This window comes from Ornithorhynchus anatinus, chromosome 17, assembly GCF_004115215.2.
Source record: "Ornithorhynchus anatinus isolate Pmale09 chromosome 17, mOrnAna1.pri.v4, whole genome shotgun sequence".
NCBI lineage: Eukaryota > Metazoa > Chordata > Mammalia > Monotremata > Ornithorhynchidae > Ornithorhynchus > Ornithorhynchus anatinus.
The window spans coordinates 7,493,051-7,516,242 of record NC_041744.1 but is presented as its reverse complement, the minus strand read 5'-3'; the positions used below and the strand labels follow the sequence as shown (position 1 = coordinate 7,516,242).

General features: G+C 44.9%; 2 protein-coding genes across 5 annotated transcripts in view; one reads left to right on the top strand and one right to left on the bottom strand.

The window, feature by feature from the left end:
- Positions 1-22,099, top strand: part of ADORA2B (adenosine A2b receptor) — a 32,023-nt gene extending 9,924 nt beyond the window's left edge. The window contains exons 2-3 of one of the 2 annotated variants that reach the window (XR_003765629.1): positions 9,564-11,131; positions 22,015-22,099. Coding sequence is in view for 1 of the 2 variants with exons in the window: in XM_029081880.1 (XP_028937713.1) it covers positions 9,564-10,245 (682 nt within the window). In the remaining variant the exon portion in view is untranslated. Of the gene's footprint in view, positions 1-9,563; positions 11,264-22,014 lie in introns of those variants that run through there. The other variant, XM_029081880.1, reaches the window with a different exon arrangement.
- ZSWIM7 (zinc finger SWIM-type containing 7) overlaps positions 4,111-23,192 on the bottom strand; it is a 28,381-nt gene continuing 9,299 nt past the window's right edge. For 2 of the 3 annotated variants that reach the window (XM_029081887.2, XM_007672546.4), the window contains exons 4-7: positions 21,992-22,094; positions 16,796-16,900; positions 14,244-14,881; positions 4,111-4,988 (exon numbers count right to left, since the gene is read on the bottom strand). In XM_029081887.2, coding sequence (XP_028937720.1) covers positions 14,765-14,881; positions 16,796-16,900; positions 21,992-22,094 — 325 coding nt within the window. In that variant the 3' untranslated portion in view covers positions 4,111-4,988; positions 14,244-14,764. The remainder of the gene's footprint in view (positions 4,989-14,243; positions 14,882-16,795; positions 16,901-21,991; positions 22,095-23,192) is intronic. The other variant, XM_029081888.2, reaches the window with a different exon arrangement.

The following is a 23,192-nucleotide window of genomic DNA, read 5'->3' as shown; positions in this document are numbered from 1 at the left end:
CCAGGTCCCCTTACTCTCCAGGGACATCCATACGAATTTTCAGCCGGGAGAGGGGAAGCCCTGAGGGCAGCTTTCCTGCCTGTACTTTGCCTTTGGAGTTTGGGCCAAAGCGAAGGCCACTGCAGACATGTAAATTGAGGAGCTTGGGAGCACCCTTTCTGGACCAGGACCTCCTGGACGGGCTGAGTCGGAGTCGGCTGAGGGGCCGGGCCGGTTCCAATTCGGTGGGCAGACCCGCCTGAGGCTTCCAACCGAAAGTGTTTCTCTCTTCCCCAACCTCTGGGTCGGCCAGGGCCAGCGCAACCAGGAGCGGACCGTAGGTAGGGCAGCCTGCGGGCGGACAGGAAGGGTCTGAGAGGGGAGGCCCCGGCCCTCACGCCTGAGGGAGGGAGGTTGGGCTCTGCTAGCTGAATTTTGCGGAGGAGGAAACCGAAGCCCCGAGAAGTCGTGATTTGCCCAAAGTCACACAGCATCAGTTGACCTTTGTGCTCAAAGGAGATGCTCCTGATTGTGAAATTCACCAATGGGTGCGTGTGGGGTGGGACCCTCTACTGAAGCAGTATGTGTGGGTGTATTCCTTTGTCCTTCACGTTTAAAGATAAAGACATTACTGGCCGTGAGACCTTAGCCATGGGTGGTTGTGGCTGAAGCGTCAGTGACCGCCCACCCCCGCCCTTGCCCCCATTCTTTGCCGACCTGATTACTTAGCCTGTTGTTGTACCTTTCACTGTTTTGAATCCGCCTTGGATTCCCTCAGTCTTCTCAGAGCTCCTGCTGGGGGAGAGCAAGCCTTCTCCTGCCTGCTGCACTGTTTGGGACAGTCTCGCTGGAGGTTCGAAATGTTTGTTCTGCTTTTCCTGCTTACTTATGCCCCATTTCGTAAGAACACAAGCAATCTTATTACTAAACTGACCGTGGCGTTAGGATGTTTGGAGGAACAGTTAACTGGCTACTCTTCTTGACATCCTTCCGGACATACCATCTAATAATAGTAATAATTGGGCCGTTTAAGGGCCTGCTGTGTGCTGATAAGATACAGTTCAATTAGATCAGACATAGTCCCTGGCCCATTTGGAGCTCACAGTCTAAATGGGAGCGAGAACAGGTGTTTATTTCTCATTTTACAGATGAGGAAACTGAAGCACAGCGAAGTTAAATGACTTGTCCAAGGTCACCCAGTAGGCAGGTGGTGGGGCAGGGATTGGAACCCAGGTCCCCTGCCTCCCAGTCTTGCATTTTTCTCTCCTAGGCCATGCTGCTCCCCAGCTGGTGTTACTGGTGTTAGGGAAAGGCAGAATACCTTGGTGAGCTGGAAGGAGGAGCTCATTAACGTTCCTGGTGTCTGGCTGTAGCTTCTGGTGGAGCTCTGGAGCCCCTCTCCCCTCCCCAACTTGTCACTGGGACCAGGGAGTCCAAAGGGTTAGTGCGGGGTCCCCTCCAGTCCCCTGAATTGGCCGAGTGTGACGGTTTAAGCCTTACGTTCAGCTGGAGGTGGGACACTGCCTTGACCTGGGTTTCTCCGGACCAGGTAGGGCCTTGGCTCTAGCGAAGGCAGTGCCGATCACGCGGTCAGCTGGGTTCCCGTTTCCTCATCTGTAGTATGAGAATAAGACACTCGCTTTCCCTACCTCTTGGACTGGGAGCCTCAGCTGGGGCAGAGGCAGTGCCTGACCTGCTTGTTTTAATATAGGGCTTCAGCACACGGTCAGCAACAGCACCAAGTTATAGGAGCTGTATCAAGGGCTAATTTGTGAGAGTTATATAGGGAAGTGGAGTCCCACAGAGAGACTAAGGCTGTGACTGACATATGCCCCAACTCAGAGGTAACAGTGATAATAATAATAACAGTATTTAAGTGCTCACTGTGTGCCCGGCACTGGTCTAAGCGCCGAATCCATGCAGTTGAGGGGGCACAATGATCTCATGTCAGTCATAGAGTGGGACCGGTGCTAAACCTGGTCTTGTGGCTGGCCACAGTTGCTGTCCTCCTTTCTCAGAGCCAGCCCCAAACCCTTGAGCCGGCTGTCAGGTCCCCAGGGTGGAATGGGGCCCTCTGGGTCCCCTTGGCCCACCTACAGCTTCCTCCCAGCAAGGGTTGATAGAGCTGTCTGTAGGGAATGGCACCACCCGGAGATTCCCTTCCTCAAAGCCCCAGCAGCCCCTCTCCTGTCTGCAGGCCATGCTCCGTCCCGCCCAGACGCTCTGACCCGGGGACCGGCCATCACCCTGCCAGGCAGCATCTGCGCGGGCTCCAGGGACGGGGGCTGTCAGCAGACAATCTCCTCATTTGTCACTGGGGCTTTCGTCACGTTTGCCAAGTCTCGTGAATCCCCAGGAGTGGACTGGCCGGCTGACCTCTCGGCCGCAGTCTACCGGTGGCTCAAGGCAAGGCTGCTCGGGCGGGTAAATCCAGCTCGATGGCTGAGCGGGGTGCTCCAACCCCAGCCCCGAAGCAAACGCCGTCCTGACACCCAGAGCCGTTCCTTTCCTCCCTGCCCCGGAGGCGGTTGGGGACCGGGAGCGTCGGTGCCAACTCCGAGGGATAAGGGAGGATGCTGTCCTTCGCAGCTGGGTGAGGGGACTCCCAGCCTCGTTCGGACCTGCTTTTATAGAGACCCGAGTGTTTCCAGTCAGGGCTGAAAAGACATGACAAGGTGGCTTTCTGGACTGTTGGCCCTATTTTAGCCCCACCACCCCCCCTCTTGATAATCTTTGTCCCCTTGTTGGTCCCTTTCACTCCCCACTTAGTGGTCTCTGGAATCTGGGGCTTCTACAGGCTGTAAAAATAGAAATCCATCTTCTTGGATGGGACGGAGCCTTGAAGCCATTGTCTTATTTTTAGGGGTAGGCTAAATGCTTGGGCTGTTTTAGAGTGATCAGCTCAAGCAACCAGCCCATGACGGGGTCTTACCCAGAAGTGAGGAAATGGGCCATTTCCCTACTGGGTTTGGTTTACAGCCCAGGTGTCTGGGTGACCCCCTTGTGACAGATTGCCATGCCTCTTCACCCCCGAGGGGGTGAGTGGTCGTCGGGGCCTTTAGGAAACAATGGGAGGGAGCTTGGCATTCCGACTTCACCCTCTGATATGGTGGTTGAACTTATGAGTGCAGAATCACAGAAAAGTGGGAGTAAGGAGCCTCAAGGTCAGTGAGTCTTATCCCATCCTGTCAGGGTACCTGAACTACTTTTAAAGTCTCCTGGGAAGGAGGAACCTTGTCCAGTGGCTACCAGGTATCAGTCAGGGTCTGTGATAAGAGTGTGGAGGAAAAGAACATACCTTCCTTCTTCTCCCTCTACCCTCTGCCCCCCAATGCCATCCTGCTAGCTTGCTAGAGAGCCCTGGTGGAGGGTGGGGGGATGTGGGGCTCTGTATGTGGACCCTTATTTTCACAGAGACCAAAGGTCATTTCTGCCTTTACTGGAAGGAGAAAACTTGGGGTCCCTGGGGGCAGGGCCTGATTCCCTGGAGGAATCAGGAGCTATGAAAACCGCTGGACTTGCAGCAGGAAATGCTTCCTTGGCTCTGTATGCCTCAAATTAGTTTGCTCAAACTGCCTTGAGCCCTCACATGGAGACCTTCACTTGGGAGAAGGGGAGAAGGAAAAGGAAAAGGGTAAAATTGATCCTAAAGACCTCACTACTCCAGGGAGGCGTGGAGGCAAAACAGCAGTCCTTTTTCCATACAACAGAGAGGACTGATGGCTCTGGGAAGGGTTAAAATTGCATAGGTTATTCGATCAACCATATTTATTGAGCCCAAAATATATGTAGAGCATTGAACTAAGTACTTGGGAAAATATAATATGTTAGAGTTGGTTGACACGCTCCTTGACCACAAGGAGCTTACAGTCCACAGGGGGAGACAGATATTAAAATATATTATAGAGGAGATAGTATAGTATAAGGATATCTATGTAAGTGCTGTAGGGCTGGAGGTGAGGATCAAAACTGGTTAAGGGGTACACAGCCAAATTCATAGTCGACACAGAGGGGAGGGCAGACGGGGAAATGATTTTAGGTTTTTGAAAACTACTGAATGGTTCATAAATTTGCATGGGTAAAATTTAACAACTACTTTTAGGAGCTATAGTCAGACAAAAGAAACAAACCTTTTTGTTTAATAACCAGCTGCTGTTTATTTCCAAACAGTTTGAAAACACATTTCTGGGCTAATTAGTTAAGAAAATTTAAATATTTTGCTTGGGTATATTTTCATGGGATAAATGTTTTTCAACAAATGCATTTAAAGGTTTGAAAAAAACATTTTTGAGGATTATGGCCTTTTTTTTCTTAAACTTCAACCGGAAAGTTGTTTCTCTGAGACACCGAATGATTTGCATATGAAGCCAAAGGGCATGGGCCCAACCACCTCCGCTCTCTCTCCCCTCGCCCACAGTTAGGTTCAGGAAGTTGTTACTTTGACATAGAGTTCCACTTAAAGCCAAAGGGCATGGGCCCAACCACCTCGGCTCTCTCTCCCCCCACCCAGTTAGGTTCAGGAAATTGTTACTTTGACACAGAGTTCATAACGGTGGCTTTTGAAATGTAAGATTGAATTAGGAGCAGTGTTATAATCGTGGGGGTTGGGGGGATTGGTTCATTCACTTGCTCGATGGTATTTATTGAATGTGTACTTTGTGCAGAGCACTGTACTAAGTGCTTGGGAAAGTACAGTAGAATTGATCCCTGTCCACAATCAAAGTTGGATATCCTGTTTTTACCCAAATCACCAAAATTGTGCACTCCATCAGTTATATGCATACAAAAGTTTTATTAAGAACGGTTGACTGAATTCTACTTTATTGGAAGTAAAATGGACTTTCCACCCTCCCTGGTGACCCCATTGCTGGCTTGGTGACACGGTAAGGTATCCCCTCTTTCCCAGCCACCCTCTCCCACTCCACCAGATCAGAGTTTCCTGAAATTTCCCATTTCCTGCTGGATCCTGTGCACCCCTTCCTTCATCCTCAGAGGCTGGTGCTATAAAGCTGAAACCAAGCATAAATTTAGAAACCTAAGTGCTGGCTTCTGGAGCTTCTTCACAGCCTGTTTTCTATGAGTGCAGAGTTGTACAAATGCTACTTTACCTTGCTGGGTGAAATGTTTCTCCTTAACACTGTCTCGGAGTGGGGGTTTAAAAATGCATGTGACTTGACTGTATTTTAAAAATGAAAGGCTTTTGAGTGACCAAGGTTGGTATTACCAACCAGTTGCCTGACATGTTTGATTTTCTTAACCGACAAGGAAGATGAGCTTCCTTGTGGCCAGTGCCCCGGCTGTCTTCAGGATCCCCTCCCTGCCCACCCCCCCCCCAGCCTGAGCATTGATTGAGTAGTACAATCTTGGTTTGGTCTGATAATAATACTAATAATAATGATTATGGTACTTGTTAAGTACTTACTATGGGGTAAGCACTGTTCTAAACACTGGGATAGATACAAGGTACAAGGTGATCAGGTTGGACACAGTCCCTGTCCCACATGGGGCTCACACAGCAGAGAAGTGGCAGAGCTATTAGAACCCACGTCCTCTGACTCCCAAGTCCCTGCTCTTGCCTCTAGGCCATGCTGCTTCTCTAGCAACAACATGCCTTTTGTAAAGTTCTTTTGTAGAAGTGGCTGGGATTATGGTTTTTTTCCAGTGAGACCTTAGTTGCCTGTGTTGGAGAAATATGGGAGAATAGAGGTTGAAGACACTTAGCTGGGTGGTCTTGAAAATTCAAGTTAAGGACTGTGCCTTGCCAGAGCGGATTGGAGAGGGGCAATCCTGCCTCTCCCTGCCCCAAATCCAGACTATAGAGTGACTAACTCCTATAGTGCTGCTCTCAGCAGTTTGAAGAAGCAGTCTGCCCCGCTATCTCTTGTGATTGCTTAATGATTAAGGGGATGTAAAAACTCATTAAAAGGCAAAAGCTTTCCATTTTAATGCTGAGCCTCTTGTCCAGAACGCCCCCATATATGTGCTCCAAACAGCGTGCAGTTATTGTCCGGGAAACATCATTACGCAGAGGGTCCCGTGGACCAACTCAACAGAACCCTCAGAGCTCTCGAAGTCCTACTTCCAAGCAGAAAAATCGCTCTGGCTCTAGCCGCATGGCTGGCCAGGCTGCTGTGTCACCTTAAGAGAAGCCCACTTGAGGCAGACTCTCCCTCCCTCCTTCCCCTAACTTATTATGCAGCCAGCTGCCCGTGGCATTCTAACTCTCATCATGGAGCTCCAGAGGCTGAAGCATCTTCCAAGCCGGTTCCCTCTTGTTTTTTTTTGTATCGATGGCTAGAAATAATGAGTGATGAACTGAGGTGGTTCTGGCTGCTGTGGAGTGGGGGTGGAGAACAGTCAGTTCAGGGGCTCGTTTGTCATTAACTATTCAATTCCTGGCACAGTTCAGCTTTCCAGCTCTGTCTGAAATGACCAAAACTTAAGCTGTAAGCTTGGAGTCAGTAGGAGAATGAAACTCAGGCTCCCATTCTCTGCTCTTGGATTTTCTTAGCACAGCCCAAACCTCCAACTTTTGATGACTGATTTCAGATCGCCAAAAGAAAAACATCATTCAGCTACCTCAACTAGGAGGAGGGTAGGTTGGGTTTAAGAGCTACTGATGTGGCTACCTTTTCTCACTTCCTCCCTCTCTAGGTACACCTTGCAGTGTTGTTCCACATTGACTTGTTTCCTGTAACGGCAGCTTTGATGTTGAGCCAGTGAAAGAACTGTGAAAGCAATCGGGAACCGGTATCTTAAAATATAACCCCGCACCCACGCCACCACCACCAACAGGAAGTCCACTGTTAAGCGTGGCTTGGCGGAAAGAGCACGGGCTTTGGAGTCAGAGGTCATGGGTTCGAATCCCGGCTCAGCCACTTGTCAGCTGTGTGACTTTGGGCAAGTCACTTAACTTCTCGGTGCCTCAGTTACCTCATCTGTAAAATGAGGATGAAGACTGTGAGCCCCACATGGGACAACCTGATTCCCCTGTGTCTACCCCAGCGCTTAGAACAGTGCTCGGCACATAGTAAGCGCTTAACAAATACCAACATTATTATTATTATGCCTGAGGGGATATGGGTGACACTTTTGCAGGCCAGCTCTTTAGCATTTAGGTAGCTACTTGACCTCTTTAGAGCAACACGCTGCAGTCATGGTAGAGGAACTCCATTCCACCTGTCTTGGTTAGTCTCTTGGGAAGAGCAGATGGAAGATTTACATTTGCAAACACTGATTCTGCCCTAACGTCTACTTCCATGGCCCACTTTGCCTGGAGAGTTGATAGGGAGCCTGAGAACATCTGTTCACCAACACAAGTCTGTGTTTGGGTTTAGCAGTGACCAAAGAAGCAGTGTGCACGCCAGGTATCAGACATACAGCATACTGCAATGCAAATTTTCTTTAATGCAGGTTTTTGCAAGAACACAACCCTTGCACGATAGAAGCAGTGTGGCTCAGTGGAAAGAGCCCGGGCTTGGAAGTCAGAAGTCATGGGTTTGAATCCTGGCTCTGCCACTTGTCAGCTGTGTGACTGTGGGCGTCATTTAACTTCTCTGTGCCTCAGTTACCTCATCTGTAAAATGGGGATTAACTGTGAGCCTCACGTGGGACAACCTGATTACCCTATATCTACCCCAGCGCTTAGAACAGTGCTCTGCACATAGTAAGCGCTTAACAAATACCAACATTATTATTATTATTATTATAGAACTGGGTTTGGGAGGGAAAACACTCAGGGAGGGGGGAAACTAACTCATTAGCCAAAGTTGTGTGCTAAGATGTAAGATTTAATTGTGGGCAGAATAGGCTTGTTTATATTGACTGCATTTCTCCCAGGTCCTAAGGAAGTCCTTTACTATAAAGTCACATACTTGAGGAATAGGAGAGGCAGTCACTCGGATCATGGGGGGATCGTTTCGTGTGCTGTCTCAATGTACAGGTCATGTTGGTCGCCATACATGCTGTGGTCCCAAGTGACCTGAAAGAGCCACTTTTTTTTGGTTTGTTTGGCAAAAGACCTAATATAAATTCCAGGGAGGGGTCTCTGCCAGCCCACCAGAAGTTATTTTCTGTAGAAGTGGTAACTGTTCTTTGGCACCGTGCCATGCAAGTGCTGGAGGGGGCGGGGTAGGTAGAAAAATTGGATCAGGCACAGTCTGTCCCACAAGAGGCTCTCGGTCTAAGGACTGCTAACTGCTGAGGCTCAGAGAAAGTGAAGTGACTTGCTCACCTCAAGGAGAACAGGTATTTTAGAGCCCTCTTTTATGGCTGAGGCTCGGAGAAAGTGAAGCGACCTGTTTACCTCAAGGCTGCACAGCAGACAAGCGGTAGAGCCAGGGCTAGAACATGGGTCTTGGTACCTGGTGTTCAGCTCTTTCCACTAGATCAGGCGGTCTCCCTAAGTGCTTTGCCCCTGACTTTCCACGTTCGTGGCCTGGAAAGGTAAAAATCTCAGGCTAATGCCCACCATGGCTTTCCTAGCCCTTCCCTACCCATTGCGAGGAAGTCCAGGGTTCTGGGTTCTAGCCCTAACTTGGCCTCTGGCCTGCTGGGACCATGGCCAAGTCACTTATCTCCTCTGTTAAGTGAACTGTTAAGTCACTGCATAAGGTGACTGTTTTCCCTAACTCTTGTGTGCCCTGTGTCGAGTGCCAAAAATCTCTTTGGTAGGATCAGTATTTGGAAATAATGGAGTTGAAGCTACTTTTCCATATGTCTTGGTATTTCTGTCTTATGTTGTCACGTCATCTCTGACCCATAGCGACACCATGGACTCATCTCTCCCAGAGCACCCCACCTCCACCTGCAATAGTTCTGGTACTGTATCCATAGAGTTTTCTTGGTAAAAATACGGAAGCGGTTTACCACCGCTTCCTTCCACGCAGTAAACCCGAGGCTCTGCCCTCGACTCTCTCCCGTGCCGCTGTTGCCCAGCACAGGTGAGTTTTGACTTGTAGCAGTTTGCCTTCCACTCGCTGGCCGCTGCCCAAGCTAGGAATGGAATGGATCTGCCTCTGCTTGACTCACCCTCCTGTAGTGGAGACTGATAAGAGTACTGGAAACTCTCCAGGTGTGACCCTGGGAGGGGAACCTTTGTATTAACAGTGAAGAAAAGGAGTGTAAGGATCTTTCCCGAGTAGGTCAAAGAAATGTTTATGAGACAGGTGAAGCTTTTAGGCACTTAGGGTTGGAACGAGCCCCTGACAAGGTCGCCTCTGGGCAGCTCCCTTAGTGGAAAAATGGTTATCTATTCCTTCTCAAAACTTTTACAGTTTAGGAGAAATTAAATCTCATCCTTGTAATACGTAGGATTTTTCCATTTTATTATCTTGTATCTACCCCAGCACTTGGTAGAATACCTGGTACATAGTAAGCATTTAACAAACTCTATGGGCAGGAATGTTTCTGTTTATGTTGAACTCTCCCAAATGCTCTGCACACAGTGAGTGCTCAATAAATGCAACTGAACGAATGAAATACCATTAAAAACCCCTCCTTATACTGATTAGGTGGGGGATGTTAGGGTCTAGAATGCCTAGTTATGGGTGATTGAGTGGAATAATTCTCTGTCCTTTTGCTAGGTACAAGGGTTTGGTGACTGGGAGGAGAGCAAGGAGCGTCATAGCTCTGCTTTGGATTCTCTCCTTTGGCATTGGCTTGACTCCACTCATGGGGTGGCACACGGGCTTCGGAAACGCTACCGAAAACTGCTCCAATACCACACAGCACCAGAGGGACCCTACCTGTGACACGGATGTTGAATGTCTCTTTGAGAATGTTGTCACCATGAGCTACATGGTCTATTTCAACTTCTTCGGGTGCGTTTTACTGCCACTCATCATCATGCTGGGAATCTACATCAAGATATTTATAGTGGCCTGCAAGCAGTTTCGGCGCATAGAGCTGATGGACAATTCACGGACCATCCTCCAAAGGGAGGTCAACGCAGCCAAGTCTCTGGCTATCATTGTGGGGATTTTCGCCCTGTGTTGGTTGCCCCTCCACACCATGAACTGCATCACTTTCTTTCACTCTAAAATTCAGGAGAAACGGGCCTTCTACGGGCCTATCATCTTGTCCCATGCCAATTCAGTCATCAACCCCATTATCTACGCCTACCGGATCAGAGACTTTCGCTGCACCTTCCGTAAGATCATTTCCAAGTACATCCTCTGTAGGAAGGATGAGTTTCCCAAGGGCAGCAATGGACACTCCAGGAAGTCACACATCAGCAATGTGGACACCTGCCATGCCTGTGTGTAACTGTCCCCTTCCTTCGCCACAAGGACACAGGTGATATCACTATCACTCCCAGATGAGCCCGCGAGAGGACAGCTTCCATCTCAGTGCCTCAGCAGATGGAAGTACTGGGCACATCTGCATGCTTTAAGGGAGGCTGATGGTTGAAGAGGGAAATCTACCACTGTGGTATTAACCTCTGTTTTGGGGTGAATTCTGATGTCCTTAAGTTTGTTCAAAAGTTAACTTGGCATACACTGTACAAGTACTTAGCCATGACTTGCTGGTAGTGCCTTATGTTTTTCACCAATTATCTGGTGCAGTGTGTATTCTCAAATGGGAGAGACTTTTAAGGCCAGTGTTACTGTGAAAACACGAGGGTTTCAGCCCAGAGTTTTTGGGCTACGTTAAAAACCCGTGAAACTTGGATCCTGACAGATGTGAACTTGCTCCAGGAAGGAAGTCTGGTGTGGAGGAAATGGGAGCTAACTGTAAGAGTCTGTGTGTGATTGACACCTGTGATGATTTAAAACCACTTTGTTTACAAATGGTGCCGAGGGAAAGGTTGAAGAAAGGAGGGTTTGCTGCCAGTTCACGAGATGGTTACCTTACCTTGCATAGCTTCAAGGTCTTGCCTAACCAAAAAACAGGTAAAGGGGGGAGGAGCGGGTGTGAGGATAAGAGCAGCGGCTCCCTTAGAGACGGGCATAAACAGAGCACGATTCATCTGTAAATACATAACTAACCTAACTAGACAAAGGCAGTTCATTTTCATTTGTATTATTATAACATAAGACTGTCACTAAGTTTCAATTCTCCCATTGACAGCAGTGAGTAATGGACGTGAATCCTTCAACACCTTCTGCTGACATGCTTGCTGGGCCTGCACTGGGCATTAGCCCAGGATGAGGTAAATTAAGCTTTTAAAATGAAGTGTGGCAAAAGACACTGTTCAAAACTGTGAGAGGTTTTCCGATTTCGCAACATTAGTTAGCTTAAGGCTTACGCTAATTTAAGACTAAATTAAAACTTTTTTTGTTTAGCTATGTGTGGTGGTGTTTCACTGTGTCTAAATTTGTTCCTCCTAACCCCACTACTTTTGTAAAGATCGTCTTGGGGAGCCACCTGAAATACTGTTTCAAGGTGAGGCAGTGAAACGTAAGGTAGGTGGTGGTTTCTCTCTTTTCGTAAACTCTTTTTTTAAATGGTGTTTGCTCAGCATTTCCTATGAGCCAGGCACTGTTCTAAGTGCTGGGGTAGATACGAGGTAATCAGGTTGGACATAGTCCCACATCGGACTCAGAGTCTTAATCCCCATTTTACAAATAAGGGAACTGAGGCACAAAGAAGTGACTTGCCCAAGGTCACACAGCAGACAGATGGTGGAACCGAAACTAGAACTCAGGTCCTTCTGACTTCAGGCCCATGCTCTATCATTCAATAGTATTTATTGAGCGCTTACTATGTGCAGAGCACTGTACTAAGCGCTTGGAATGTACAATTGGGCAACAGATAGAGACAATCCCTGCCCATTGACGGGCTTACAGTCTAATCAATCCCCTAGGCCATGCTGCTTTACAAGTATATCATTAAGTTAGTGAAATATTTTAGAGCATAGACACACCCAAGTTAAATTTTATAGTTTATGAAGCTGAGAAACTACATGTGGGTTTTCAAAGTCAGCTGTGCATAAGCTCTCTGAAGCTGGTACCGGGGGACAAACTGAGTAGGATGCCCTGCAACAGAACTAGCTATAGGCTAAATATTTTTCTCCTCCTGAACAATCGTGAATAGGGTAAAAAGTCACGCATTCAGTCTCCACCTGAAGAGGCCCAGACTCCCTGGCCTGCCTCCACCCCAGGCCTTCAGGCTACAGATAATCAGGAGTTCTTAGTGGATAGAATTTGCTGTTCTAGATGACATCTAGATGGTCTGGCACCATTACCAACTAAATGCTTTAAAGACAAGCTCTCCTCCCCTACTCCATCGTACCTTATCTACTTCATCGGGAAAGGGCTTCTTGATATCTTTGACAAAGGAAAATAATACCTAGGTTAGTTCATCTCCTTCCATTTAAGGGTAGGGGTGGGGGAAGGAGCAGAAAGCAGGAATGAAATTCAAAGCTGAAAAGGCAATGTCTCCTTCACATAAGCTACAAGTTGGTGGTGGACGGGTGGGGCGGGTTTGGCAAATGGAGAAAATGCTTCCCTACTTTCTGCCTTTAACTGTGTACGATATCACGTTTCTGCTGGCAACAACAAAGTTTCAGAGCCTCTGAAAGCCTCTTAGCTGAGACTTTCTGAAGCTATAATTACAAAGAGGATTTTTAGTTCATTACAGCCAAATCCTCCTACAGGTATTTAACTGAAATACTCATAACAAAACCCCCAAAATAATACTTTTGTGATTAGAATGAATTCCACAAAGACTGGACCCTGTCACCTGTTGCTCTTGTGCTCACATTGCTTGTGCTAGTTGGTAATATGCTCAAAGTGAACCAAAGCTCAGTGGGGGCTCCCTTGGTGGCTAGAGTAATTAGAGGGATGTACACCTCTAGTGCCATTTTTATTTACCTGAATATTTCTAAACAAGCTCCTCTTTGAATACTCTCCCAAAGAAGGCCGCACCTTTTGGGAAGGAGAATAAATTCAAACCAAAAGGAGAAAAGATCAAGTATATCCAACTATACTGGAGGTAAATGGAATACAGCACCAAGCACATATGGCATTAAGCTGGTAACTCACCCTGGAATTCCTCTGATAACTGCAGTTCACTTCTTCCACTATAGAGATCTTTCCCACCTGACACAGCCATGAATTTTCACTACTTCTACTTGGCAGACACGAACCCAACAAGGCCAAGTCAACAAACAAGGTTCCTGAGATGTCTGCAGACCTAGTCTGCAGAGCTAGAACTCAGGGTCCTAAAGTCCAACAAACTTAAATCAGAAATAGCTGCTTTCTTCAGACTTGACTATAAATTGTGGTATTTGTTACGAGCGTACTTTGTACCAAACACTGTACAAAGTGCTGGGGTAGATATAAGATAATCAGGTCCTACTTGGGGCTCACAGTCTAAGTAGGAGTGACTTTGATCAATGATATTCACTGAGCTTCCTGTGTGCAGAGCACTGGCCAGAGTGCTTGAGAAACTGCAACAAAGAAACTCTCCACCAGCTCACACTTTTTGCTCCTCCCAAGTTAACTTTCACAATGGACTTTTGTTCTTGACTTTCCCGCTTGGTCCCTTTATTCACATTATTTCCACAGCTGGCTCGGAGAAGCAGTGTGGCCTGATGGATGGAGCAAAGGCATGGGAGGCAGAAGGACCTGTGTCCTAATCTGGTTCCGCCACCTCTCTGCTGTGCAAGTCACTTCACTTCTCTGTGCCTCAGTTCCCTCATCTGTAAAATGGGGCTTAAGATTGTGAGCCCCATATGGAACAGGGACTGTGTCCAACCTGATTTGCTTGTATCCAACCCAGCTTAGAACAGTGCCTGGCACATCGTAAGTGCTTAACAAATAGTTTTATTATTATCCTTACTGCTATTATTGCTTTGTCTCCTGCATCAACTCCCCATCTTCCAAGCCCTCCTGAAAAGTCTATGTCTAGGAAACATTCCCCAATTAATTCTAGCCACTTTGGCACTTTTGCATTTATGCCCGTCTGAGTCCATGCATAAATTTACCAACCCTCGCCAGTTTGGTTAGGGTTACTAATCACTCCTTCAGTGTTTAAGTTCATGTGTAATGATTTTAGTTGACTTTAAACAGTTGGCAGTCAGGGCCAGGTATATTTGTCCCACCATGGTATCTCTTTACATAGATGTTATTGGTGGAGAAGAGGCCTGAGGAAACTAGGAACTATCAGCCTTAACAGATTTACCTTTCCCATCGCTGAGTTCCCACTCTGTAGCTGGGACTCCCAAATGCCCTTCTAAAGTGGGAAACTAAAGAAGAGCATTTCCTGTACCTTCTGAAGTGTTAGGATACTACTATTAGGAGGCATTGCATTTTCCTTACCTTTACATTCACCCAAGAGTCGAAATGATATCCGTCACACACAGAATGGATCAGATGAGCAGATGTGAAACTTTTGGTTTTCCTACAGGGGACAAATACTTCAGTTCTGGTAGTATGATAACCTTTAGTAAGGGGTGTATCAACTAGAAGAGACTTTTTACCCAGCCCCTGGTGCACCGGACCTATTCGCCCAGACTCAGTGCTCCTCTTATCGTAGCACAAATACACCCCAGCAACATACGAAACACACAAACACAGCCAGCACTCAAATACCACTGATTGATCCTTTCTGCAGAGCAGAAAGATGTTACACCCCTTGTAAAATGGAAGAGAGGTGGATAAAATAGAGGGGCCTCAGTAAATCTTTCAGGCTGAATAAACATTGCCTTTATCTGTAAGTTACCATAGAGGGTAATCCAAATTTTGTTTCTTTCAACATTCAAATGGTAAACAGACACAGCAGTCCTGAAGAAAATGAGGGAATCTGTGAGACAGTAACTTTCCCTGCCTGGTTTCCATTTTTATCGTTCCCGATCCTCTTCCATCAGTAAGATACTGGTCATTTGCTTATCTGAGACGCTGAGTTCTTGGGACATTCCCATTGCTTGGCTGAGGTAGACCGCGAGCAGATGCTTGCACTGCAAGGCACAAGGAATGAGAAAATTACAGAAGGTTATGAGCTGGGACTAGTGCATGCCCCTGAAAAACTTGAGAAAAGCAGGGTAATGCTAGGTCTCCTGCGATTCCTATTAACGAATAAAAAAGGCTAGCGTTGGGGTATCTCGTTGCAGCTAGCAAGATATGCCCTAATTATGAATAGAAATTAGGGTTATTGAATTGCATAAATATTAGCCCCAGGAAGCACAGCTAACAAATGCAAAGGTATCTGGTGCTGCACCAGATCATTCCAGTTTCAAATGAGACAAAAATAGTAACAGGAAGAACTGCAACTCCTATAGTATTAAACTGAGCCATCCCAGGCAATATATTCCCATGATGACAAATGATGCTGTTCTAATAGCCTAAGGGAAAACAAAACCCACAGTACCCTTAGCTTCTGGGTCACAGGTCAGCATTCCCTCCCAATTTCACATTTAGGGAATGGGTTGGTACTGCATGAGAACTGAGCAAAAACACTTATTAATTTCCTTTAAATTGCAGCTGTCAACAGGACTAACTCCTCCAGCCAGAAAAATTGTTTATTTACCACCTCAAGGGACTGGACTTTCTCTGGAGTGTAACCTCTTAAATGCATAAGCAGTCTTCATCTGGGGCTTCTTCTCTCCTTTTCAGTTCTAGAAAGTCTCATATAATAGAAATACAATATTTTTAGCCAAGGGTTTAGAACCCCATACAGGCATGCTCCAAAAAAAAATAAGTCCCTGCCCTAATTCTGAAAAATGAGACAAATGAACAAAACAAGCCTACACATGCCAAACATCTCATCACGTTTGTGGATCAAAGCATATGGCTGGAATAGTTACTTGTGAATATAACACTAGATATCTCAAGCCCAAAGGGCCTCTCAGCTCATGTCCAATTCAAAGGAAATGAATCACTTGTTTCCAGAAAGTGGAAGAGAGGAGAAGGCAGACAGGTTCTTCTGTGTGAAAACTTCTTCTGCCAATCCTCGATTCTGCTTGGAAAATATGACCAGATCATTACTGGAGACAGCACACTTAGACTGAATGGTCTGAAGGAAACAGAAATGACTACGCCTGCCTCCTCTGTTGGCCAACAGAGTCGTCCTGGCTGGTGGACAGAGTGGTTGAATCCCTTCTTCTCTCCCAGCCCTCAGGGACAACTGCATAAATGTTACATGCTGTGTGGCCCCAACTCCCTAGAAGAAAATCTGGGCTCAATGAGGCACTGGGCTTGGCCTGAGTCCTAAACATCTGGGGTTTGACTTGAACTGGGCTGGGACTGACCAACATGAATTTTGGATTTTCAGCTCTCCAAGTTCTAGCCAGGGAGGCAAAGGAGTTGGTAAGCTTCTATGCCCTTTGGGGAACGGGGCCAAGGATAAATGTCAAAGGAATTACGTGGGTAACAGGAGGGCAACAAGCACTAGGGATTTTTTGTCAGGAGGAGTTGAGGAGGCCTCAGAGCCACTGCTGGACAGGAAAGATAAGAGAATGCTATGCGGCAAAGCAGAAAATTATTGGTACTGAATTTCTGACACCAGTGGTGTCAGATCCAACCAATGGTCCCTTATTTTATACCGATGTTCAGTATTATTAACCACAGAAGAGATCCTCTTGTTAGAGGAAACATATGCTTATATTCTAGCTCCCATTATTTTTACTGAGAAACTATTCTTTCGGAGAGCTCCTACAAAAGTGGAGCACAATCCTAAGCTCGGCCTGGAGGGGAAAGCAAACCTTAAAGCGAAGACTTAAATGACTGAGCTTACGTTAGCTTTAAGAAACTACTGCTCATTTCAACACGGTTCAGATCACTGTTTTCAAAACCCACAAAATGAGCAGCAAAATTTACAACTTTTCTCTCTCCCAGTCAATATGGATCACTTAACAGATACTTCGGTTCCTTACCAGCAGGGTGTCACTTTTCCGAAGCACAGAGAAGGCAAAGGCAGGGCATGAGCAGTAATGGCAGGAATTAAAGCAGGTATACAATTTGCCAGAACTTCCAACCACCTGCAAAAAAATCCAACACAGAAAACAAAGACAACAGAATTAGACCCAAAAAAGTGGGGATGCAAAACAATTTCACTGTTCTTTACAATTCATCTTCCAAATCACTCAAAGTTGCATCAGTAGGGAAAAGTGCAGTGACATCATGTGACTGGGGAAACTGCCATCTTCCTCCAGCCCCCAACTCCCACCTAGGAGGGGAGTGTGCTAGTCATTCCCCTGGCTTAGCTTCTCTAAGTCCTTACTCAGGAAAATGAAGATAAGTTGCCTAGGGCTCCACAACAGATAACCCTGGGTACCCAATACAAAGGGTTTTAGAGCAGCACATATGCCTCATTTGGTTTTCTGAACTTTAACAATTCAGAAGCCAGGAAGTACCTTCAGAGGCTACACAAGAGGGGCAAGCAAAAGTAGACTCATTTTGAAGGTTTTTCTTCTAAGGAGTCACATCAGTACTCAAGTTTAAGCTTGCCACACCTGCTCCTTGATATACCTACTTTGGAAGTCTCTACTTTCAGGGAATAGTTAAGGGCCCTGAACCCCCACTTCATCTGGGCACCCCTTAGGGTAGGGCTCTGTAGCCTGATCTGCTCAGGAAAAAGAGCTCATGAACCAACTTGAAATCCTTGCCACCTGCAAGTGGAGCAGAAGAGAGATTTACATCTGAAAACTTTAAATGAATGACATGTCCTGGAGCGCTTTATATTTCCACAAGATATATATTTGGGGTGCTCTGTACTTAATGGGAAAGGTGGGTCAGAGACAGTGGAAATGACTAATCCACTCTGACCAGTCCAGTGTGTAATCTGAGGTATCTACATCATTTGGCAACCTTTCACATAAATTGAGCCCTATTAAACAGAACCATATGTCTAATCCCAGGAGCAGAAGACGTTTCCATATCTGTTTTAATGCAGTTACAGAATTTGGCTGGTTGCCATAGTTCTAGGAAGTTAACATTTTTAAACCGAAGCAAACCTAATACAGGATGTGAACAATGAAAACTAAATAAACAAGTCAGAATAACTACTGGGAAGAGCAAAAAGCCAACTGGGATGAGAAGCACATAGTAAGCGCTTAACAAATACCAAAAAAAAAAACCAAACCAAAAAAACTTCTGAAACCATCAATAAAATCGTAGCTAATAGCTGTGTTGTTACAGACCAAAGAGTGTGAAGTTAACTGAAATCCTTTGCAAGTATCAGATTTATAAATCACACATTTTGATCCAAGGGAGGAGTTGGGAGACTTTTCATTTTAGGATCAAGGGGGTGAACTAGTTGAGAGTGACCAGTCCACATGACTTTGTCCAACTTCCCCTCCTCTCTACCCCTCCAGAAAAAGTTAGGTCGCTACATCTCCAAAAGACGCAAGGAAAAATATCATCTTAGCCATAGCAAGAAAAAAGGAACAAATTCATAAATACCAAGCCCTAAAATTTCTAGAAGAAGACAGTTGTATATAACACATCCTATTCATCTTTGAGAGATGACTTTGGGCTGGCAACCTATGGAGACTACAGTGAAGCTCAAACAGCTCAGCTGTTAAATGGGTATAAATTGATCACGGCAGATAACACCAGTGTAGAATCTGCATTTACTTCCAAAGTGTTTCTGAGTGCAATTCACCATTATTTAACAGATTTTTAAAACTACCCACTTTGCTTCAAAAACTATCAGGTAGAGGAAAAATTAAATGATTAAAACATTTAAATCAAATAAAAGCTCATCTAGAAACTTTAGGGTCTTCAGGAATTTATGGAATCTTTAAGTTCTTCTAAAGTAGGGTCTTTAGAGTCTTCTCTTTCGTCTGCTTGCCTTTTGGTCATCTTTTTCCTCATTAACACTTCCACTAAGCCAACCAGGGGAAATGGAGAGGTGACATGCAAATCAAATATTTATTTTACTTGCTAAAAGTTTTGAGAAAAACCTAGGGAAGGATGAAAGAAGAAACTCCCGGCTAAGTGAAGACTTCAATCCCTGTGCCCTATTAACATGACAGTTGATTAGAACCATAAAATAAAAGGTTAAAAACCAACTCAAATGATCATTTCTACCTCGCCTTGACACAAAAAAACACAAAATCTCTAGAAATGATGGGAATATAGAATATTTGTAGCTTTCAAAGTACATGATACCAAGTTTAAATAGAAAGCAAATGGTTTTTCTCAGCTAATGGCAAAAGTACGACATTATGAATCAGCCCCTGATGAAAACTGAAAATTCTGGCATAAATTCCAAATATTTAAGATTATACTCATATATTGAAATCAACACCCCTCCCTGCCAAAAAAGCCACAAATATTGCCCTGCCTACACACTCTGCAACTCTCAAAAATGTATGGGAAACATTCTCCATTTTCACACAGGAAGAAGGGGTGGAAATGACCAATACACTTGCCTCACAAAGATTCAGTTCAAGAGTTCAAAAGTCTAAACTACAGCTCCCCATTTTGTCATTTGGAAGCATGAATAAGACTCAGGCCTGTACTTTTTTTACATCTCCAGGATGACTCATTAGAGGGGCTCTCCACACTTGGATGCAGCTGTAAGAGCAATTTCAAAACAGGGACTACAGAAGGGTTTGCTACATATGACAATGAAGTAAAGAGATAATAAGCAATGTGGCACCAGATACTTCAGCTCTATGAAAGGGCACTTACACTCAATTAAGTTTAGAAAGGGAATGGAGTTTTCATGTGGGGGAAAATGTATTTCCTTACCTGAAATATATTCTACCTGTCTCTCATCTTTTGCTCTGGTGATGCAGATTAGGATACATTACTTACGGTCTTTAGTGGCAAGAGGCCTGAAGAGCTAAAAATCCCTCACTTTCAATCCTACATCCAAACCAATGGGTAATATTAATTCTAAGCATGCGCTATTATAATGATGACATTAATTAAGTGCTATGTGCTAGGCAGTGAGGAATCAGATTGGACTCGGTCCCTGTCCCAGGTGAGGCTGACACAGTCTAAAAGGGAGGGGGAACAGATATTTTATCCCATTTTCCAGATGAGGAAACTGAGACAAAGAAAAGGTAAGAAACTTGCCCAAGGTCACACAGCAGGTAAGTGGCACAACCAGGACTTAAACGTGGGTTCTTTCCACTAGGTCACATGACCTCACTGAAGCTCTGTGACTCAAAAGGAATGCTCATTTTTCTCATTTTTAAACACAACTATACTAAATCCAAGGGACAGAATCTGAACAGCATGGTGTAGTGGAAAAAGCACTACAGGCCTGGGAGTCAGAAGGTCATGAGTTCTAATCCCACCTCTGCCACTTGTCTGCTGGGTGGCTTTGGCCAAATTACTTCACTTCTCTGTGACTCAGTTACCTCATCTGAGGTACCAAAGACACAACTTTGTTGTATCAACCCCAGTGCTTAGTACAGTGCCTGGTACATAGCAAGCACTTAACAAATACCAGTTATTACAATTTTTATGAAGTGGGGGTTAGTAGGATATATTACTAAGGACCTTAGGAGCAAAAGGCTTGCAGAGTTTAGTACGCTTGTGAAAGCTCCAAGCCTACCCCATTGGAGGGACTAAAATGAGATTAGTTACTTCAGTAATATATACTCAGTTTTGTTAACACCCTCCCTCCTATGAAAGGATCAAAAAAACTGAAGGGGGGGTGCATTTGTATTCATATCAATTTTTTTCTACAATTACTATCATTCATTTAAAGAAACTCAAAAAAAACTAAAAACCCTGTAGAAGGAGTTGGGGGTGAGGAGGAGAAGTGTTCAAGTTGGAATTTAATATTTCTTTCCTGTAGAAATATTGGTCAGATCATTAAAAATCTTAAAAGACGAAAAAATTTAATCTAAAAAAGTTAACAGTGAGGGCAAAATAATTACCACTCTTCCTGAAGAAAAGTCAAATATATAATCATTTGCTTCCAGAAGGCAGAAAAAGATAGATAAGCCTTTCTTTTGAGGTGATTTTTCCTGTTGAGAAATGCTCCCTGAGGCCATTAAAAGCTGCCAGCTAGTATGCTCCTTTCACTTAATAAGCAGGTCATTTCAAAATGCCTGCACGTAGAAAACAATCTAAGTGCTTCTGCAGAGTCCAACTACAGGTCAACTCCGTGGAGACTTGAGGTCACAGGAAGGTAGAGATGAACACAGATTGTGGAAGCCACAGAGGCACAAATTTTTTGCCCCACCCCCCACCCGGCCCCAAAGCGAAGCATGAGAAATGTTAACACACTATGGATGATCCTAATGAATTATATTGATTAGTTAATGCCTCACACACCTCTTTGAGCAGAGATTAGTGGTTTGCATTACAAAGTCTTGATTTAATCTAGCTAAACTTCACTACCTTATTTTACATGTTTTTGGATGCAAAGTACAATTTTAAAGCAGAATGTTTTTTGACTTCTTCCAGAATTCCTTGCTTTTTCTACCACTTCCTCCTTCTCCCTCCATTTTCTCCCTTTCTCTACCAAAGACCCAAACCAAGGCTGCCCCAGCCCATACCTAAAATGAAAAAGGTGGCACCCTAAATATCTGCCACATCCTATATTGAAGAGAGAATTTGTCATACGGGGAACATCACTTGGGCATAATCACACTTGCTAATCCATTGTGAATAAGAGTCAGTGTTTTAACCTAGAGATACTGCATCCATTCAGTCCAAATGCTTTTTCAACAATCCAAATGATTGTGAAAAATTCTATTTATCAGAATTTATACCTTTACACTACATCTGATACATTTCTACTGAGGGCACTCATCTAAATTTTTAAATGTATTTTTGTAATCTGCCCTTGTAATTTACTGGTTTGGGGATATGAATTTAGTGGTTGTCCATACAAGTTTTGACTTTCAGAGTATATTCCTTACTCCAGGAGGAGTATTCTGGATTTTTTTTAAGTAGAGAACTATTCGTTCAGGTGGCACATTAAAAAAAAAGGACCCAAACATGTAGGAGAAGGCATATGTGCAGCTGTTATTACTTACTGCTTTCAGTTTACTGTTACAGCACTTCCACACTATAGGTTTTGCAAGGAACCACCCACACCAAGCAAAATACAGAGAGCCTAAGGAATGTTCCGATCGGAAATGCAAAATTGTAATGTTTACCTGGTATACTACTCTTCCACTAGGAGCCAAGACTCGAGTGACAGAACGCTGATCGACTAAATCCAAAGCCTGGACAGCAGATGAGCCGAACACAAACTTCAGCCTAGGAAACAGAAAGTCTCCAGATTAGGCCATGTGACCTGTACAATCCATCTCAGTGACCTGAGGTTAATGTTCTTAAATTTGAAAAAAAAAAGCAATAAATGAGAAAATAACGATCAAAAGCAGAAAAGGAGTTCCAACTCTTCCCCAAGCAACAGTTGAAGTCTTTATCCTGGCACCTTGCCCTTCAACTCCTCCTTTTCTCATTCCTTCCTGCAAACTATTTCCTATAATCAGAAGCTAAAAGCTTTTCCCCAAAAACACAGGGTATCAGATACAAAGAATAGTAATAATAATAATAATAATGTTGGTATTTAAGTGCTATGTGCACAGCACTGTTCTAAGCGCTGGGGTAGATACAGGGTAATCAGATAGTCCCACGTGAGGCTCACAGTCTTAATCCCCATTTTACAGATGAGGTAACTGAGGCCCAGAGAAGTTAAGTGACTTGCCCACAGTCACACAGCTGTCAAATGGCAGAGCCAGGATTCGAACCCATGACCTCTGACTGTCAAGCTCGGGCTCTTTCCACTGAGCCACGCTGCTTTTCTTTCTTTAAAAGAAACAATAAAGCACCCAGCTCCTTAGGACTTCAGATAATCAGAGTTCTTATTCCTGGGTCTTAGCAAAATGCATGGTAAATATATATCTTAACATGATCCTCTAGACTGAAAGTTTATTGTGGGCAGGGAATGCGTCCATTGTTGCATTGCACTCTCCCAAGTGCTTAGTACAGAGTTGTGCACACCATGAGCATTCAATAAAGATGACTGAATGAACTGAATGAATGCCTATTAACTCTTGTTGTTACTGCCTCTCAAGAACTTAATTCAGTGCTCTGCACATAATAAGCACTCAATAAATTTCTCTGCTCAGTTGGTTAAACCAACAGACAGTGCCAAGTAATAACTCCGATTAGCTACTTCCTTAGGGAGATGAAGGCAACAAGTAAGCCGTTTGAAGCTAGAGAACACAAACCCTGTGTTTTCCCCAATAATTGAGCAGCTTGGTAAAATGTAGTTTCTTGTAAGCATAGAAGACTTTATCAGAGGGAATTGCCGTCTACTTTTCCACCGAAGTTTAAAGAAAAAACCCAAAC